This window comes from Vulpes vulpes, chromosome 15 (genome assembly GCF_048418805.1).
Source record: "Vulpes vulpes isolate BD-2025 chromosome 15, VulVul3, whole genome shotgun sequence".
Taxonomy (NCBI): Eukaryota; Metazoa; Chordata; class Mammalia; order Carnivora; family Canidae; genus Vulpes; species Vulpes vulpes.
This window is the reverse complement of record NC_132794.1, coordinates 83822352-83844294: the sequence shown is the minus strand read 5'-3', so window position 1 is coordinate 83844294 and position 21943 is coordinate 83822352. Positions and strand designations below refer to the sequence as shown.

Sequence of the window (21943 nt, the reverse complement as noted above, 5' to 3'; positions counted from 1 at the left end):
CAAATTAAAAAAAAAAAAAAAATTTACACCAAATAGATGTTTATTATTTATTCCCCTTTTGATTTTTTTTTAAGATTTATTTATTCATAGAGACAGAGAGAGAGAGGCAGAGACACAGGCAGAGGGAGAAGCAGGCATCATACAGAGAGCCTGACGTGGGACTCCAGGATCACGCCCTGGGCTGCAGCAGGCGGCGCTAAACCGCTGCACCACCGGAACTGCCCTTATTCCTCCTTTGTATCTAGTCTTTAAATAAATGCCGTAAACTTACTTTTTAGTTTTATGTGAATGGAAACAAAAGGTTCTGTCACTTGCAAAAAGCCTTTGTAAGTCCTCATGCGTTCTATCATTTACTCAAACACGTCTAGACCAAGATCTTGATTCAACACAGCAGAGTGGGGTATGAAAATCTGTATTTTAATACATCCCTTAAAGTGCTTCTGAAGGGTTGTTCTGAACTACTCTTAGGAGTGCTTTTCCAAACCATACACAGATATCACTTTTATTAATTCATTAAGAAAAAGGTCAGTGGGTATATCCAGAATTTTTCCTACAACAAGATTCGGTAAACAAACCTGCATTATTACCTGTTATTTGGCTTAGTCCCCAGGCTGGAAGACAGGTAAAATAATACTGCGACAGTTCTATACTCAAGTAATATTCTTAACTTGTGGCCCTTAGACCATCTCTCTGACTTCACTCTGTACCACCCTCACTTCTCTCTACTTATCCTAGACGTACTGCCTTTCTTTCTGTTTCTTGAACAGTCTATGATTAAGGCATTTACACTTGTTCTCTCTATTTGGAATGCACGTCCCTTGGAAGAGCTTCAGCCCCCATCCAAACAAAAAAATCTGTATATGTAAATTCTCCTAGTTCCCACCAATAGTAAATAATCTCTGTCAATAGACAAGACAATCCAAAGGTACTCTACAGCCAAAGACAAAGTCAGCAAATGTTTTTAAAAATCAAGCAGACACAGATTTAAGCTACAAAGCATCACTATTTTAAATGAATAAGCAAAAAAAGATTACTACCTCTTCTCATTAGTTTCCACTGCATCCCTGGATCTCTGTTTTGCAAATAACTTGGCCATTCTTTTAGCTTTGTTCTTTTGTCTATTACTCATTCCTGCTCGAAATTCTGAGTCAATCAATTCAGCTGCCTGGAGAGTCTAAAAGAATAAAAGAATGCTGAGTTTGAACTTTTGAAGTTAAAATAAACGATAGTCATAGCCTCAGAAGAGGACTAAGTCTATGAATTTCACTATAGCCAAATTAACTACATTTTGACAGCATTGTGCTATTCTGTTGTATGGCTCTACCACAATTTCACTCTCTTCTTTTTTCCATATTCTTCCAATTTCCAACAGATGCTTGTGTGTTTCTTAACTTTTATTGTCACAGATGTGACAAAAATGTATGATCATAACCTACAGAGAGGGTTTTAAAAAGGTGATACCTCAAATTAACCACAGTAATAAAGATGTGGTACAGAGATACAACAGAATATTATTCAGCCATAAAAAATGAAATCTTGCCATTGGCAATAATAGATTTAGAGATGATAATGCTAAGCAAAATAAATCAGAAAAAGACAAATGCCATAAGATTTCACTCATAGGTGGAATTTAAGAAATAAAACAAATGAACAAAGAAAAACAAGACAGACAAACCAAAAACAGGCTTTAAAAAAAGAAAGACTTTGAGAGGGAAAGGGAGAAATGGAGAACAAGAGAGGGAGAGAGGGGTACAGGGAGAGAGTAAGAGAGCAAGAGAGAGCATAAGAACAGGGAGAGGGAGAAGCAGACTCCCAACTGAGCAAGGAGCTTGATGTGGGGCTCAATCCCTGGATGCTGGGATCATGACCTGAGACAAAGGCAGACACTTAACCAACTGAGCCACCCAGGCACCCCAATAGACTCTTAATTATAGAGAACAAACTGATGGTTACCAGAGGGGAGGTGGGTGGGGATATGGATGAAATAGGTGAAGGAGATTAGGAGTACACTTACTTGATGAGCTGAGTAATATACAGAATTGTTGAATCAATATATCATACACCCAAAACTAATATAACACTGTATGTTAATGATACTGGATTTAAAATAAAACAAAACCAACGTCGGGACACCTGCACCCCGATGTTTCTATCAGCAATGGCCACAATAGCCAAACTGTGGAAGGAGCCTCGGTGTCCATCGAAAGATGAATGGATAAAGAAGATGTGGTTTATGTATACAATGGAATATTACTCAGCAATTAGAAACGACAAATACCCACCATTTGCTTCAACGTGGATGGAACTGGAGGGTATTATGCTGAGTGAAATAAGTCAATCGGAGAAGGACAAACAGTGTATGTTCTCATTCATTTGGGGAATATGAATAATAGTGAAAGGGAATATAAAGGAAGGGAAAAGAAATGTTGGGAAATATCAGGAAGGGAGACAGAACATAAAGACTCCTAACTCGGGGAAACGAACTAGGGGTGGTGGAAGGGGAGGAGGGCGGGTGTTGGAGGGGAATGGGTGACAGGCACTGAGGTGGACACTTGACGGGATGAGCACTGGGTGTTTTTCTGTATGTTGGTAAATTGAACACCAATAAAAATTAATTAAAAATAAAAAAAAAATAAATCAGTTAAAAAAAAATAAAACAAAACCTATATATATGTGTGTGTGTATATGTATATATATATGTATACACACACAAATGTATCAATGAATAACCATAATACCACCCCAAAAGTTATAATAAATAATTATCAGTAAAAGAAACTGAGAATCATCATCTGTTGAAAAAACTAAAACTTACAGCCATTAAGTGATCCAGCACCCTATAGTCAACATAACCCAAATTATATGCTCCTTCCCTCTTAAGCAGTCACTTTCTAATGTTTTTTGCTTCTATGCTTCTTTATTTTGGGTTTTTTTAAAGATGTATTTACGAGAGAGAGAGAGAGAGAGAGAGAGCACAGGGAACGGCAGAAGTAGAGGGAGAGAGAAACCTTAGCAGACTCCTCACTGAGCTCAGAGCCCGACCCTGGGCTTGATCTCACAATCCTGAGATCATGACCTGAGTGGACACTCAACTGAATGCACCACCCAGGTTACCCTGTCTACTGTTTTTGCTGTCTTTTTCATTCTTGGGAGACATTATAAAGTCTGTGAGGTAGAAATATTTTGAACTCAAGCCTAAAAATCCTTTCTGCACTCATCTAATTAAGATTCAACTGAAATCCACACTTTGACAACCAATCAGGGTCACTAGTACTGATGCCCTACTATAGTAGGGAACACTGGCATAAATACAAATAGTGATGAAACTATAGCAACAAGTAGCATTAAACAACTCTTCCCCCAAAGGTCCATGACATATAAGGCCAATCCAACTTGGATCTTGCCAACTTCAAACTGACTGTTGCCCATCCAACAAACAACTATTCTGTCAACAGTCCATTTTCTCTAATATACCTGACCCACCTTTTTTCTTAAGATACCATATACAATTACCACATTGTAATCACATTACATTTTTATTCTCCTTTATTCTATTTTCTTCTTTCTTTTTTATTTCTACTTCATGCTTTGTATCCCATTTCTTTCTGTTCCTTCCTGGTGTTATTATCATCTACCTCTTTTTTTCCTCTGGAATGTTCCAATTATTTTGTCTGCAAAAGCTATTCATCAACACACACTCCCTTAGCCCTAAAAAAGAGTTTGCAAATTCTGACGGTTTAGAAAACAACTAGCATAAAAGGCAAAGGAAAAGACCAAAAGAGAAAGAAGATAAGTGTTTCAGGACAAAGCAGAAATTCTTAACAAGGACCAGGAAATGCTAAAAGATACTGCAGGGGCAAGAGGAAAGAATACCAAATCCCTGAATGGTAATGTTTCACTTATACGTGAATTTTTCTGAGGAGAGAGCCACAACTTTTACTGGAGCTTAAACAGTTTGGGACATTAACAGGAAAAAAAATAAAAACAAAAACAAAACAAAGCAGCAGTATGTACGCATCCAAGGGGAACTGGAAAAACAGAGAAAAGAAAGGAATACAGAGCAGAACTATCAAGCTATCAAAAAAATGTATGATCTCCAATTTAAAAAAATTAAATGGATATGCAGAAAAGTAAAAAAAAAAAAAGTGTATGATCAATCTATATATACTTACATATTCAGCTATTTGCAGTGGGAAAATGTAAATATGGCTTAACAGGATAAAAATACTTGTGTACAGTAACTTATGCCCTTGCTTATGGGGCATGGAGACATGGGTGTCCAACAATTATGTAAAACTTCTTTTATTTCATATTGTATACCTTTTTGTATTGTTTGAAAGTGTTATCATGTCTGTTACTTTCTCAAAAGAACAAATCATAGATCTAAAGATCTCTAGTATCATTATACTAGCCCTTATTATCTTCAATCTCTCAAATACATTTTTTTTTAACTAAAGAAAAAAGGAAATCTCTAGGATCTCTCAGTAGCAGTGGTTCCTAAAAAGTCAACCACAGCTTTTTTTAATCTGTCAATCCAGAGTCTACAATAGGCTGAACTTCTGTCTCTTTAGGATGTGTTATCAGAAATCCGATTTACGAAGACACTAAATTACGGTGGAACAAGCAGGAATTAGCAGAATTAAGAATAGTATTTTTTTAATTGCAATTACATGGAAAAATGAAACAAAACCTCTGTATTATTACTTGTAATCAAACAACCAAAGATTTTACCTACAGGTTGTTTGTTTAGAAAGGCTGCCGAAGTTGGGGTATAATCCAAATCTTCATCATTGAAGAGTTCTTCAGTACTCATTCCAATGGCTTCTCCCATATTAAGACCAAGTTTCTTCTGTAATAGTTTCCGTTGGCGTGCTATCCTCTCTTTAGGATCCACTTCACCTTTACACAGAAAAGAAACAGATTTCCTCCAAATCAGATAAGAAATCTAATAAATGAAGATCAAACTTGATCAATTTTTTAATTTTAACTATTAAAACACCCCTCCTGACAATAAAACCAACCATATTCATTATCTCTGTCCTAACTATGATTTAAAAATAGTGTTCTAGCTAACAAATCACTCTAAGACTTTTCACTGAGATTCCCACATTGTCCTACTATGAATTATCAAATATATGTAAAATGAGATCCATTCCTATGGAAATAAACTTATTTATTTTTAAAGAAGGCTCCATACCCAAAGTGATTTTATTTCCCTTGTGTGAGCGAATTGAAATCGTGCCTTCCATCAAAACAATCTGGGGTTTTCACTTCCACAAAATGGGAACTTGATGTTGAGGGGCTATGTGCCAATTCCATGCGGGTAGTTTGAGCATTCTCATTCAGCAGGTCATAATCTGCATTTTAATTTAATAGCCACCTATGGGCCCCCCAACACAGCATGGATGTGGAGAAACTAGAAATTTTTGTGAATGTAAAATGGTATACCCACTATTAAAACAGTTTGGCAGTTCCTAAAAAAATTAAAAATAAAAATACAGTGTGATCCAGTAATTCTCTTCTGGGTATATAACCAAAAGAACCAAAAGCAGGAATTCAAATAGATATTTGTATACCCATGTTCACAGCAGCATAATTTACAATACCAAAATGTAGAAGCAACCCAAATATCCACAGATGGGTGAATGAATAAACAAAATGTGGCATAAACACACATTGGAATATTATTCAGCTTTAAAAAGGAAGGAAATTCTGATACATGCTATGACATATATGAACCCTGAGGAGATTATCTTAAGCAAAACAAGCCAATCACAAAAGGACAAATACTGTTACGACTCTACTTATATGAAGTACTCAGGATAGTCAAATTCACAAAAACAGAAAGTAGAATGGTGGTTACTAGGGGCTGGAGGGAGAGAAGAATGGGAATTGTTTAACCCCCACTCATCCATGGTTTCACTTTCTGTGGTACAAGTCTAGCCCAGAGGCAGATGATCTTGTTCCTGACATATTGTCAGAAGGTCAATAGTAGCCTAACGCTACATCACATTGCCTAGGTCATTCACCTTACTTCATCACATTACATAGGCATTTTATCATCTCACATCATCACAAGAAGGGTAAGTACATTACAGTAAAATATTTCAAGAGAGATTTTTATAACTTTTATTAAAGTACATTATTATGGGGATCCCTGGGTAGCTCAGCAGTTTGGCACCTGCCTTTGGCCCAGGGCGTGATCCTGGAGTCCTGGGAACAAGTCCCACTTTGGGCTTCCTGCATGGAGCCTGTTTCTCCTTGTGTGTCTCTGCCTCTCTCTCTATCTGTGTCTCTCATGAATAAATATTTTTTAAAAATGCATTATTATAATAGTTCTATTTTATTGTTGTCAATCTCTCACTGTGCCTAATTTATAAATTAAACTTTATCATAGTTCTGTATGTACAGGAAAAAACAGAGTACATATGGCTTGGTACTACTTACAGTTTCAGGCAACCACTGGGGGTCTTGAAATATGTCCTTTGTGGATAAGGGGGACTAGTGTATAAAGTTTCAGTTTTGCAACATGAAAAGAGTTCTGGAGATTGGCTCACAACAATGTAAATGTACTTAATATTACTGAAATATACGCTTAAAAATAGTTAAAATGTAAATCTTATGTTATCTGTATTCTACCATAATTAAAAAAACTGATACATCTGGTAACAGTAATAAAAAATTATTTAGGGAAACAAAATGAAATAAGTACTGATATATACTACAGGATGGATAAACCTTAGAAACATTCTGCTAAGAAGCCAGTTACAAAACACCACATTAATTATATGATTCCATTCATAAGAACTGTCCAGAACTGGCAGAGACAGAAAGATGCTTAAGGCCTAGAAGGGAAGGAAGTAGGGAGTAGGAGGTTGATAGATAAAGGATATAGGGTTTCTTCTTGAGATAAGGAAAATATTCTAAAATTGACGGCATATATCTGTGAATATATTAAGCACCACTGAAATGTACACTTTTTTTTTTTAAAGATTTTATTTATTTATTCATAGAGACGCAAAGAGAGAATGAGAGGCAGAGACACAGGCAGAGGGAGAAGCAGGCTCCATCCAGAGAGCCCGATGTGGGACTCGATCCAGGGTCTCCAGGATCACGCCCTGGGCTACAGGCGGCGCTAAACTGCTGCGCCACTGGGGCTGCCCCTGAAATGTACACTTTAAAAATGGGTGAATTTTATGGTATGTGAACTATATTTCAATAAAGCTTTTTTTTTTTTTTTTTTTTTTTTTTTAATTTAAGACTGTTCTACCTTGAGGGAAAAACACTAGGGAGCCAAAAGTGAAGAATGCTGGATCACAGGTCCATGACCCTTACACAGAACCCAAAATCAGTCCTCTCATTCCTACTGGAGAAAATAACCTGTACAAATACAAAGGAAAATCAAACTAGCACCTATACTAAATCTGCATGTGTCCTTCATATATAAGAAAACACAGATAAGCAGACATGTAAAGAAAATCTATTTAGAGAATTTTAAATGACCACTGTTCAGCATACTGAGACTTATCAGCATTAAAATCTGAGTTGCCCAAAACTTGGGGTTCCCAATCCTAGTTACATCAGAGTCACTTGTGGAGTTTCGTTCTTTGAAATGCAATGTCCTAGACTTCAAGCTGTATTACAAAGCTGTAATCATTCAGACAGTACACTATTAGCACAGAAACAGACACAAAGAACAATGGAACAGAATACAGAACCCAGAAATGGACTCTCAACCCTAAGGTCAACTAATCATCAACAAAGCAAGAAAGAATATCCAATGGAAAAAAAGTCTCTTCAACAAATGGTGTTGGGAAAAAAAAAATAAAAAACACAAAAGGTGTTGGGAAAATTGGACAGCCACATGCAAAAGAATTAAACTGGACCACTTTCTTATACCATACACAAAAAGAAACTCAAAATGGATGAAAGACCTAAATGTGAGACAGGAATCCATCAGAATCTTAGAGAACACAGGCAGCAACCTCTCTGATTTCAGATTTCAGCCACAGGAACTTCTTGCTAGACACGTCTCCAAAGGTGAGGGAAACATAGACAAAAATGAACTATTGGGACTTCAAGATAAAAAGCTTTTGCACAGCAAAGGAAACAGTCGACAAAACCCAAAGACAACCTACAGAATAGGAGAAGATATTTGCAAATGTCTGATCAGATAAAGGCCTAGTCTATAAAGAACTTATCAAACTCAACACCCAAAAACCAAATAATCCAGTCCAGAAACGGGCAGAAGACATGAACAGATATTTCTCCAAAGAAAACATACCAACAGACACATGAAAAAATGCTCAACATCATTCGGCATCAGGGAAATACAAATCAAAACCACAATGAGGGATGCATGGGTGGATTAGCGGTTAAAGCATCTGCCTTGGCTCAGGGTGTGATCCTGGAGTCTTATCGAGTCCCACATCAGGCTCCCTGCATGGATCCTGCTTCCCCCTCTGCCTTTGTCTGTCTCTCTCTCTGTGTGTCTCTCATGAATAAATAAATAAAATTTTTTTAAAAACCCACAATGAGATACCACCTGACACCAATCAGAATGGCTAAAATTAACAAGTCAGGAAATGACGGATGTTGGTAAAGCTGTGTGTGGAGAAAGGGGAACACTCATACGGCTGGTGGGAATGCAAGCTGGTACAGCCACTCTGAAAAACAGTATGGAGGTTCCTCAAAAACTTAAAAATAGAGCTATCCTATGACCTGCAATTGCACTACTATGTATTTACCTAAAGGATATAAACATAGTGATTCTAAGGGGTACCTGCACTCCAATGTTTATTATAGCAGCAATGTCCACAATAGACAAACTATGGAAAGAATCCAGATATCCACCAACAGATGAATAAAGGAGGTATGGTTGTGTATGTGTAATGGAATATCACTCAACCATCAAAAAGAATGAAATCTTGCTGTTTACAACAACATGGATGGAACCAGAGGGTATTACACTAAGTGTAATTAAAGAAACAAAACAGGATGAACATAGGGGAAAGGAAGGAAAAATGAGATAAAAACCGAGGAGGCAAACCACAAGAAATTCTTAACTCTAGGAAACAAACTGAAGATTGCTGGAAGGGAGGTGGATTTGTGGGATGAGGTAATTGGGTGACAGGCATTAAGGAGGGTACTTGATGTAATGAGCACCAGGTAACATGAATCACTAAATTCTACCCCTGAAACTAATAATGTTAGTTATTACTTAACTAATGTTAACACACAGGTCTTCATTCATTAATGCTCGATACATTTATTTATTCATTTATTTTTAAATTTTTATTTATTCATGAGAGAGAGGCAGAGATACAGGCAGAGGGAGAAGCAGGCTCCATGGAGGAAGCCTGATGCAGGACTCAATCCTCGGTCTCCACGATCACACCCTGGGCTGAAGGCAGGTGCTAAACCACTGAGCCACCCGGGTACCCTAGACCAAGTACTTTTGGTTATCTTCTCTACCTACAATGCCTCCTCTTTCCCAACCACAAACTTCAATTTACATTTTGTAACATCTATTAATAAGACTTTGCATGACTGATATGTAGCATATCAAGTGATAAACACACACATTTCAGACTTTCTTCTACAGGACTACTACATACCTGATTTTTCATCTTGTACTTCAAATTCTGCACCAGCAGATCCCAAAAGTGATGCCCCATGTTGTAACAATCTACATATATCAAATCTGTCAAAATTCAATCGATCTGTAGAAGGTGAATCTTCCATAGCACTTTCTGAAGTAGATTCTAAATGAGGTTGAAAATATTTAATTTGATCACAAAACCAAAGGGTAGAATGAAAGAAAATAGCAACACTTGGGGTGGTTGTGTATGTAACATTTTAAGTAAAAGGCAGCAGAAATAGAAAAGTATTGTGATTTATGATTAGCTCTTATTTATGAATAAACTATTTAGTTGGTGGCAACCCTTCTACAAACTATCAGAACATCAGTGGGTGTATGTATAGCTGTTTTTCACTACAAAAGCACATTATTATATAAAGAAATGCATCCCATATGGCAATATATATGTTAAATATCATATTGTCTCCATTAACTGTTTAAAAATACCAAAATAACAGCCTGAGTACACGACAGTGCTAACTTGGAAAACAAATATATTCACAGAATATATTCAAATATAAGCCAACAAGCATCATTTGTCCCTATACCTGAGGAATATCTATGACACAAAGCAATTATTCATTCAATAGGACTCCTCATAATATGAGCAAATTATAAACTCCTGATAAACTGCTAAAATTACATATTCATCTAAGGCCTAAAATCCTCTGTAAAATGTTTTCTTTCCTCAAAAAAAAAAAAAAAAAAAAAAAGGTTATGCCATTAAAAATTTTTAAACATATTGTAACTGTTCACTGACTTAACAGTTTATTTAGCTGGCACTTGCATATAATTCATTTATCAAACTAAAGTATAATTGCTTTAATTTTCCAGTGATGACAAGCAACCTTACCATAAACCTTAATGCTGGTATAACTAATATAATGTTTTATAAAAAGAATATGAGTTCTAATATCTCTATATACCAAAATAAGCAGGGAAAATAAGCTGAGAAAGAAAAAGCTCTTTTCTAAAACAAGTTATAACTTTTTCTGGTTATGTTTCATTTGATGAGAGAGGACAAATTAATACAGTCAACATAAAAGATGCCATATAATTAAAGAAAAATTTTAGACAAGCTAAAATAAAATGCATGGTAAAAGTGATGTCATCAAAGTGACTTGAAAATGAAATCAAATTGCACCACCAAGTTAAATTTTCACTTGAGATGTATATATTTATAAATTTTTAAAAGCATACAATCATTTTTAAATATTGTTGCAAGCAGTCAGAAAAATAATTTCCAAAGACATCTAAAGGTCACATTAAAAACTAAAGGCCCCTCCAAATAGCTACACATAATTGTGCTTAAATTTAGAAAACAATTACACTAATTCTCCCAGCAACAAGAAAAAAGCACTGCTTCAAATATTTACATTGCACTGATTTAGTTTCTGTTTTTAGGACATAAATTCCTTGAGGGAAGCAATAATCTCTTTATATCAAGCATACTGTACAGTTAATAATTTAAAAAACATACACAAAAACATAGTTTAGTAGTCTTTTAAAAGCATGGTGAAAATCACCTTATTGTCATTTCCTGACAAAGCTACACCTGAAAATTAAGCCTTTAAATTTTATTATCTAATCATTAAAATTTAAAATATAATTTTTAGATAATTATCATTAAATTATTAAAATATAAAATGTGCAGTATAGTTAATTCTATAGGTAGATTTTACTGCAAACTACTTTTACCACTTAAAAGCACCTTGTTTGGTTCTTGGTACTGGATTCCACTCAGGTACATTTTTCACTATAGCTTCAACAGCTTGTCCTGCTGCAATTCGAGTATCCCAATTTGTACTCCTTAAATATATCAACACCTTAAAAAACCATAAGACAAAACAGTTAAACCAAAAATATCATTTGTTCAAAGTAACCAGAACAGAGAAATACAAATTTACTTGTTCTTAATTTATCAGCCCTTGGGCTTTATATATAAATTTATATAAAAAATCTTGAAATTACATCATTTATAAGATTCTATCATTCACAGGAAATATCACATCTTTTTTTTTTTTTTTTTTTTTTTTTAATTTATCATAGGCACACAGAGAGAGAGAGAGAGGCAGAGACATAGGCAGAGGGAGAAGCAGGCTCCATGCACCAGGAGCCTGACATGGGATTTGATCCCAGGTCTCCAGGATCGCGCCCTGGGCCAAAGGCAGGCGCTAAACCGCTGCGCCACCCAGGGATCCCCCAGGAAATATCACATCTTAAAAAAAAAGGAAACAGAAAACTTTTAGTTAAAAAATAATTAAATGCATTTAAAAAATAACCTATCTTTTAATATAGTAAAAAACAAAATGCGTATTTTCATTAAGTCCCATTACTTAATGCAAAGAGTTAAGTTGTAAAAACTAGCAGAAAAAAAAATAAATGAGTTTAGCAGGATTGGAAGATATAAGATCAGGATACAAAAATCAACTGTTCTGCTACGTACTTTCAATAAACAATTTGAAAATAAATTTTTTTAAATCCCATTTATAATAGAAAAGTTTAAAATACTTAAAAATAAACTTAAAGTATAAGACTCATGCACTGAAAACTAGAAAAAATTCAAAACACCACTGAAAGAAATGAAATAAGATCTAAACAAACAGAAAGACACCTTGGAGCACCTCGGCGGCTCAATCAGTTAAGTATATGCCTTCAGCTGAGGTCCTGATCCCAGAGTCCTGGGATCAAGCCCCACTCGGACTCCCTGCTAAATGGGTAGCCTGCTTCTCCCTCTCCCTGTGCCCCAAACTCATGCTTGCTCTCTCTCTCTCTACTGCTCTCTAATAAAACAAAAACAGAAAGATACCTCATGTTCTTGGATCTAAAGATTTAAAATTGTTAAGGCAGTAATACTCCCTAAATTGATCTACTGATTCAACAAAATTCCTATCAAAATCCCAGCTGACAGGCAGCCCAGGGGGCTCAGCGGTTTAGTGCCTCCTTTGGCCCAGGGCCTGATCCTGGAGACTCGGGATCGAGTCCCATGTCAGGCTCCCTGCATGGAGCCTGCTTCTCTCTCTGCCTGTGTCTCTGCTTCTCTCTCTCAGTGTCTCTCATGAATAAATAAATAAAATCTTTTAAAAAAAAAAAAAAAAAAGATTCTCCCTTCCTCTCCCTTTGCCCCCTCCTCAAAAGAAGAAATGAGCAAAGGATCTAAAGAGACAGTTCTCAAAAAGATATACCAAAGGTCAATTCACACATGAAAAGATGTTCAACATCACTAATCACCAGGAAAATGCAAGTCAAAACTACAATGACATATCACTTCACATTCACTAGTATGGAAATGATAAAAGTCAGTTAATAACAAGCATCAGCAAGGATGTAGAAAAATCAGCTCTCTCATACACTACTAACAGGAGTATAAAAAAAAATGGAGCCAGTTTGGAAAACAGTCTCCTTGTTCTTCATAAAATTAAACATAGTTATTATAGGATCCAGCAATTCTATACACAGAATAGAAAAACATACACCCATACAAAAACTTGTACATGAATTTTAATAGCAGCATTATTCATCAAAGGCCAAAGAATGGAAACAACCCAAATGTGCATTAACTGAAGAACAGATAAATAAGATATGGTATATCCATATAATATATTCAATATCATATCCATACAATGGAATATTTGGCAATAAAAAAAGAACGAAGTAATGAGATAAGCTTCAATATAAAAAAAGCTTAAAAATATTATTTTAAATGTGAAGGAAACCAATCACATTTATATAAAACTTTCAGGATAGGTAAATCTATAGGCAGAAAGTAGATTAAGAGTTGCCTAAGACTAGGAATGGGAAGGAGAATGATTGCTAATGCACATGAAATTTCTTTTTGGGGAAATAAAAATGTTTTAAAATTAGACTGGTAATGATTGCACATATCTAAAATCATTGAGGGATGCCTGGCTGGCCCAGCGGGTGGAGCACGTAACTCTTAGTTTTGGAATTGTAAGACTGAGTGTAGAGATTTCTTGAAAGTAAAAACTTTTTTAAAAAGTACAGTAGGGGGCAACCCGGGTGGCTCTGTGGTTTAGTGCCACCCTCAGCCCAGGGCGTGATCCTGGAGACCCAGGATCGAGTTCCATGTCAGGCTCCCTGCATGGAGTCTGCTTCTCCCTCTGCCTGTGTCTCTGCCTCTCTCTCTCTCTGTGTCTCTCATGAATGAATGAATGAATGAATGAATGAATGAATGAATAAATAAATAAATAAATAAAGTCTTAAAAAAAAAATACATAGGGCAGCCCCAGTGGTGCAGTGGTTTAGCGCCGCCTGCAGCCCAGGGAGTGATCCTGGAGACCAGGGATCAAGTCCCACGTAGGGCTCCCTGCATGGAGCCCGCTTCTCCCTCTGCCTGTGTCTCTCTGCCTCTCTCTCTCTCTCTCTCTCTGTCTCTATGAATAAATAAATAAAATCTTTAATAAATAAATAAACAAACAAATAAATAGTACAATAAAGAAATTGAATTATACAATAAGTAGTTTAAAAAAACAAAACCAAAAGGCAACAGGACAACACTGAGGGGAGAGAAATGAGGATAAGAGATGAGAAGGTATAACAAACTATGCCTCTTTTGGAATTATTTCATGGCAGCCAATATGCCAGGACCTAAGAAGACCAGAATTCACTTAGAAAGCTGGAAACCTTTTCTCAGTTCAGCACAGATTAGTTTTGCTCACTGTTTTCAGTTTCAGCTCATTCAGTCTTTCATCTTTCCCCTGGGATAAGAAAGAAATGGGTATGCCTCTCTATCCTGCTACATGAGTATAATATTTAATATTGTCTAATACGCATCCTTCTCCATTCTGAGAACATGGAGCTCATGGATGTCAAATCACTGTCTCTTCATCTACATATTGGTTAGAAAGTCCTAATAATATCTAAATGTGAAATATACTGGAAAAGACGGTCAGTGTCAGCCCTCATAGTGGGAACCATAAAGTACAGATTTGTCTACTCACAAGGGCTTATAACTCCTACTGATATGAATCAAGAAGGAACAAATGAGAATGAAAGGAAGGGGTAAGGGTCATTTGGTGGCTTGGTCAGTTAAGCATCTGGCTCAGGTCATGAGTTTGGGGTCCTGAGACTGAGCCCCATGTTGGGCTCCCTGCTCAGTGGGGAATCTGCTTCTTCCTATCCCTCTTACCCCCCCACCTCCTCTGCTCATATGCTCTCTCAAATAATAAAATGCTAAAAAATAAAAATTAAAAAAAAGGAAGGGGTAAGACCAGCAGGAAGAGAGGTATCTTGGGATTTTCATATCGCTCCTCAACCCTATTTCCATCCTCCTTCCCATTCAAGGCCCCTGACACACAAAGCACTCCAGTTTTCACTTTGCATGACAGAAAAAAAAAAAATTTTAAGATTTATTTATTTATTTGAGAGAGTGCACACATATGATGGGGGAAGGTGTAGGGAGAGGGACAGAGGGGAAGGAATCTTCAAGCAGACTCCCCACTGAGGGCAGAGCCCACGTGGGGCTTGATCCCACAACCCATGAGATCATGGACCTAAGCCAATAGCAAGAGTTGGAGGCTCAACCAAATGAGCCACCCAGGTGCCCCTGCATGGCAGAGAATTATTAAACACATGGAATGTGTTGCTTATCATCATATAGGCACACTTCTTCAAGTCCAGAGTTCAGTAAAAATACAGCCATTGCTTAGGGAAAGAATATGGGCAAGTATTATGAAAATCTGATCCACCAAAGCAGAAAGCCTCCACTTTCAAATAGGTGATAAATAAAAATGTAATAACTAGTTTCTCATATATTTCAATCATTTCCCATGAGTACTCAATCCTTTTGAAGACTAGCAACTATGATATAATTACTAGCCATTAAGAACAAGTCAGACAACAACAAATTAGATTAACAACTTAGTTCATAAACAAATTGGGTCAGATTCAAATTTGTGCCACAGGCAAAAGGCTGTATCTTGTCAAATTGCTTAGACAATTAAACTTGATGCAAAAAAACCCAAAATATTTTAAATCTTGTGATGAAAAAGACCAAATTTAAATATATATATATGGAAATAGTAGAATATTTAATAGAATATGAAGACCATAAATTGCCAACAAAATAAGACAATTTCTACTGTTATATTTCTATCCACAGACAAATTTCTACAATTGCATTATGCTAAAAGAAAAAAAGAATTCTTACTTTAGATAAAAGGTTATTTAGTTCATGGGGATGGAGCTTCACCACTTCTCCAAGTTGCTGTGCTGCAGCTTTTCTTGTAACTGGAGTAGTGCCAGTATCCAGTAAAATAAAAAGACGGTCAAGCCTAAAATAACAAAAATATGATTACTCTGAAATGTATTTCTTCACAGATGTAAGTTTAAGTCAATAAATGTATTGAGCAGGGCAGCCCAGGTGGCTTAGCAGTTTAGCGCCTCCTTCAGCCCAGGTCATGATCCTGGAGACCCTGGATTGAGTCCCACATCAGGCTACCTGCATGGAGCCTGCTTCTCCCTCTGCCTGTGTCTCTGCCTCTCTCTCATGAATAAATAAAAATTTAAAAATAAATGAATAAATAAATGTATTGAGCATTAATGAAAGAAGACCTATCCTAGGGCTACAGGAGAATCTCTACTCCCAAGGAACTTGTAATTGAGGGTAGGGTGAGTAGGAAGGCAAGTACAAAAATGATTAGAATATAGGGTACAATAACGTGTCAGAAAAGAAAAGTGCTCTGAAGAATGGGAACAGAGGGAGCAAATACTATATATCCCCAATTGTGTAATACTGAAAAGGCTTTATAAAATAAGTGGTATATGAGATGGACCTTAATAGGTCAATCACAAAGGTCCTGCCTTGTTCAAGAAAGCAATGGAACTGGAGCTCCATTTTAGGAAGATTAATCTGGCAGCAGTGTGAAGCATGAAGTATAATGGAAGAAAAGTTTTAAAGAATTTTAGGCTGAAAGTACAGACCTAAACTACAATCATGGCAAGAAGCCTAGGAAGAAGCTGGAAGAGATGCTGCAGGGGATAAACACACATGGTGTAATAATGAAATATCAAGGAAATGAAAGGACTCTCAGATTCTGAATTTTAGAAAATGAAGATGTCATTTTAAAAAATGGGAAGAACTGGGCAGCCTGGGTGGCTCAGCGGTTTAGCACCGCCTTTGGCTCAGGGCGAGATCCTGGAGACCCGGGATCGAGTCCCACATCGGGCTCCCTGCATGGAGCCTGCTTCTCCCTCTGCCTCTCTCTTTCTCTCTCTGATGAATAAATAAATAAAATCTTAAAAAAAAAAAAAAAAAGGGAAGAACTAGTGAAGGAAATATGGAAATAGATGACAAGTTTACTAGTGGCAGGGACAGGATAGTTAGGAGAGACCAAAAAGGATAGCTGGACTAGAGATCTGAAGTTCAACAAGAGTTGAGAATAAAGACATATAGGTATATGGGATCATTTGTATACAAGTAACAAACAATGGCAATAAATAAGATCGCCAAGAAAAACATCTCCAAAAGCATATAGCATAACAGCACCAATTCTAGAGCCACAACAACACAGTTCAAATTCCAATTCTGCCATTTATCCAATGAATAAAGTTTGGAATAACACCACAGTGCCATATACCTGAAATAGGTAAAAAAAAAAAAAAGGAACACTTACTATGACTTTAGTGTTACTGTGATACATGAAAATCCTAAGGTTTTAGAAAGGCAAAGTCACAAGTAACTACCACCAGCTATCCACATATTATAATATAGGTCTAGCTTTCCTGTCACACTACTAATCAGGCTCAGTAAGGCAAAGTGAATGCCACAGGTAATGAAAAGAAGGCAACTTCATACTTCATATAAAGAATAAATGGGTACTTCTAAAAAGATGGAGGATGGGGTACCTGGGTTGCTCAGTCAGTTGAGTATCCGGCTCTTGGTTTCAGCTCAAGTCATGATCTCAGGGTGGTGAGATCTAGCTCAAGTCAGGGTCCACACTCAGCAAGGAGTCTGCTTCTCCTCTCCTTCTCCCTCTGCCCCCTCCCCCACCTTGCATATGCATGTGCATGGCGAACACGTGTGTTAGCTTTCTCTCTCTAAAATAAATAAATCTGCAAAAAAAATTGTTTTAAAGATGGAGAATGACAAAGTTATACTGACTACCCAATCCTATACAAGAGAGATTTAGTGAATACATTTTCAAATTTTATCCAATGAGGAAGAGAAAGCAAGTAAGGTCCCAAAGCTAACCATGAGCATTAAGCATTAATAAACTGCAATGAAGCTCATATTTTACTTCTGGGATTATTTTTCACAAAGAGCTAAAAAATTACACAACAAAGCTCTGAAAGCCTTTTATAAGAAAAACCTTTAAGAGACAAATGAAATGGGAAGGATTGTTCTTTTCTTTTTTCTGGTAGTATTTATCAAACTAGTCAGTCACTAATCACAAAATCATTGTAAGCAGTAAGAAATAGAACTAAAATAGATCTTTTTCCATCAAGAATGGTAAGGGTACTAGGAAAAGTTTTCAAGTGCTTCAGAACACAACACTAAGAGGTAAGGTTCAGATTTATAGTTAAAGGTATGTAGGAAAGACAGATTTCAAGAAAAATATGTGAGGTAATAAAAAAGCCAGAGGTATAAAGCAGAGTACAACACAGTTTCTGCTTCCAATATACGGAATGGCACACAGAGTGATTATGATGAAATTAATTTTATAAGACATGCTAAAAATTTATTTTATATATACACTACACACAGACACATCCCCCACCTGCTGAAACAATATTTCTCCTTATTAATTCAAGGCTATCTAAATCCTTGCTTTACCCATTCATTAGGTTTTGCTACAGGATTTGGTGAACAGTGACTCAGAGATAGTGGAACAAAAGGGAGAAAAAAAATTTTTGACAGCTGGTGTTATTTAAAAGTTCTAAGACTAAGTCAGACCCAAATTCCTTTCCCATAAAATGATTTCCCTCACTCAACCCATATGTAACTCTCAGAATGCCCCTTGAGTTATTTTCATCTTTAAATTGAACTGTGATGTTAAAGTTCATGAAAATCATCTCTGAGCCTCAACAACAAATGTCTGCATATTGCCATTACCGTATGATTTTGTCAGTGAAAACAAATTCACAAAAAGAAATTTCAAACATCTATATATAAACAACTTTCTGTAATTATCAAGACAAAAATTCATTTTAAGTATTCTGTATTAGAGGTATCTGGCTGGCTCAGTTGGTAGTGCGGGGGACTCTTGATTTCAGGGTCATGAGTTCAAGCCCCATGGCGGGCATGGAGCTTACTTTAAAAAAAAAAAAAAATCTTCTAGGGATTCTTGGGTGGCTCAATGGTTGAGCATCTGCCTTGGGCCCAGCACGTGATCCCAGGGTTCTGGGATCGAGTCCTGTGTTGGGCTCTTCACAGGGAGCCTACTTCTCCCTCTGCCTATGTCTCTGTCTCTCTGTGTCTCTCATGAATAAATAAAATCTTTAAAAAATAATCTTCTATATTATATGGCAGGAAATATTAGGAAAAATTGAATAAGTTTTATTATAAAGAACAGATTAGTTTTAGGTCAAATTTAAGCTACTATAAATGGACTTGCTACGTGTATTCTATATAGGCTCATGTATTCAATTATCAGGCTTTTGTTTTTTGTTTTGTTTTGTTTTGTTTTGTTTTTAATTATCAGGCTTTAGGGGTACCTGGGTGGCTCAGTAGGTTAAGCATCTGAGTCTTTGATTTCAGCTCAGGTCCTGATCTCAGGAATGTGAGATCCAGCTCTGCATTGGGTTCTGTGCTGGGTGTGGAGCCTGTTTGGAATTCTCTCTCTCCCTCTCCCTCTGCCCTGTCCTATCCGACCCCAACCCCCACCCTGGCTCTTTTTTTTTTTTTTTTTAAGTATTTTATTTATTCATTCATGAGAGACACACGGAGAGAGAGAGAAACAGAGAGAGAGGGAGGGAGGGAAGGAGAGGCAGAGACACAGGCAGAGCTTTGCTGCAATGGGTATGCCGCCAGAACACAGGTGTCATGAAAACCACCGCTAAACCTAAACCAAAATGGGAAAGGAAAAGACTCACATCAACATTGTCGTCATTGGACACGTAGAATCAGGCAAGTCTACCACTACTGGCCATCTGATCTACAAATGTGGTGGGATCAACCAAAGAACTATTGAAAAATTTGAGGAGGCTGCTGAGACGGGAAAAGGCTCCTTCAGGTATGCCTGGGTCTTGGATAAATTGAAGGCTGAACGTGAACGTGGTATCACCACTGATATCTCCCTGTGGAAATTTGAGACCGGCAAGTATTATGTGACCATCATTGATGCCCCAGGACACAGACACTTTATCAAAAACATGACTACAGGCACATCTCAGGCTGACTGTGCTGTCCTGATTGTTGCTGTTGGTGTTGGTGAATTTGAAGCAGCTATCTCCAAGAATGGGCAGACCCGTGAGCATGCCCATACACCGGCTTATACACCGGTGTAAAGCAACTAATTGTTAGTGTTAACAAGATGGATTCCACTGAACCACCCTACAGCCAGAAGAGAAACGAGGAAATTGTTAAGGAAGTCAGCACCTACATTAAGAAAATTGTCTACAACCCTGACACAGTAGCATTTGTGCCAATTTCTGGTTGGAATGGTGACAACATGCTGGAGCCAAGTGCTAACATGCCTTGGTTCAAGGGATGGAAAGTCACCCGTAAAGATGGGAATGCCAGTGGAACCACACTGCTTGAAGCTCTAGACTGCATTCTACCACCAACTCGTCCAACTGATAAGCCCTTGCGTCTGCCTCTCCAGGATGCCTACAAAGTTGGTGGTATTGGTACTGTCCCAGTGGGCCAAGTGGAGACCTGGTGTTCTTCAGCCAAGCATGGTGGTTACTTTGGCTCCGGTCAATGTTACAACTAAAGTAAAGTCTGTTGAAATGCACTATGAAGCTCTGAGTGAGGCTCTTCCTGGGGACAATGTGGGCTTCAATGTCGAGAACGTATCTGTCAAAGATGTTTGTCGTGGCAATGTGGCTGGTGACAGCAAAAATGACCCACCAATGGAAGCAGCTGGCTTCACGGCTCAAGTGATCATCCTGATCCATCCAGGCCAAATCAGTGCTGGGTATGCACCTGTGCCAGATTGTCACACAGCTCACATTGCTTGCAAGTTTGCTGAGCTGCAGGAGAAGATAGATCGTTGTTCTGGAAAAAAGCTGGATGATGGTCTCAAGTTCTTGAAATCTGGGGATGCTGCCATTGTTGATATGGTTCCTGGTAAACCTATGTGTTGAGAGCTTCTCTGACTATCCTCCTCTGGGCCGTTTTGCTGTTCGTGACATGAGACAGATGGTTGCTGTGGGTGTCATCAAAGCAGTGGACAAGAAGGCAGCTGGAGTTGGCAAAGTCACCAAGTCTGCCCAGAAGGCTAAATGAATACTATCCCCAATACCTGCCACCCCAGTCTTAATCAGTGGTGGAAGAATGGTCTCAGAACTGTTTGTGTCAATTGGCCATTTAAGTCTAATAGTAAAAGATTGGTTAATGATAACAATGCATCGTAAAACCTTCAGAAGGAAAGGAGAATGTTTTTTGGACCATTTGGTGGGTTTTGTACGTGTGTGGCAGTTTTAAGTTATTAGTTTTTAAAATCAGTACTTTTTAATGGAAACAACTTGACCAAAAATCTGTCACAGAATTTTGAGACCCATTAAAGAGAAAAAAAAGGGGGGCGGGGAGGAACAGGCAGAGGGAGGAGAAGGCCCCATGAAGGGAGCCCGGGACTCCAGGATCACGCCCTGGGCCAAAGGCAGGTGCTAAACCGCTGAGCCACCCAGGGATTCCCCCTACCCTGGCTCTTAAAAACAAAACAAAAACTCCATAATAATGGGCTCTCTTATATGTATCACATAGATTTAGGACTTTCCTATAGAAAACTGTAGTGAAATAAAAAACTAGACTGGAAGTAAGGAGACCTTTTAAAAGTCCTACTTCTGTCACATGTTGGAGGACTTAAGGAAGTCTACTTCACTTAACCTCTTATTTCGGAGGATAAAACAGACAAGTTAGGCATATTTTACAGTTTCACATCATTGTGGATTTTTTTCCTTTTTAATTTTTCTTATATAACATAATATTTGCCTTATCTTCGACTTATTTGATGCCAAGTTCCTTAGATTGCACTTCTGGAAAGATTTCAACAGCTTCTTAATTTTTTCATAACAGAGATTCTGCTTTTTCTGATCAAAAGAAAAGCTGGCCGCAAAATGAACACTGTAAGAAAGTAACAATACTGACCTGTTTATAAATCTGTGTGTAAAAAGTTAAAA

General features: G+C 37.3%; 1 protein-coding gene and 1 pseudogene across 1 annotated transcript in view; one reads left to right on the top strand and one right to left on the bottom strand.

Annotated features, from left to right (window-relative positions):
• BTAF1 (B-TFIID TATA-box binding protein associated factor 1) overlaps nt 1-21943 on the bottom strand; it is a 95260-nt gene that overhangs the window by 61709 nt on the left and 11608 nt on the right. The window contains exons 2-6 of the mRNA XM_025990631.2: nt 15810-15933; nt 11352-11466; nt 9618-9764; nt 4736-4899; nt 1038-1174 (exon numbers count right to left, since the gene is read on the bottom strand). Coding sequence (XP_025846416.1) covers nt 1038-1174; nt 4736-4899; nt 9618-9764; nt 11352-11466; nt 15810-15933 — 687 coding nt within the window. The remainder of the gene's footprint in view (nt 1-1037; nt 1175-4735; nt 4900-9617; nt 9765-11351; nt 11467-15809; nt 15934-21943) is intronic.
• Nucleotides 19658-21066, top strand: LOC112913774 (elongation factor 1-alpha 1-like; annotated as a pseudogene).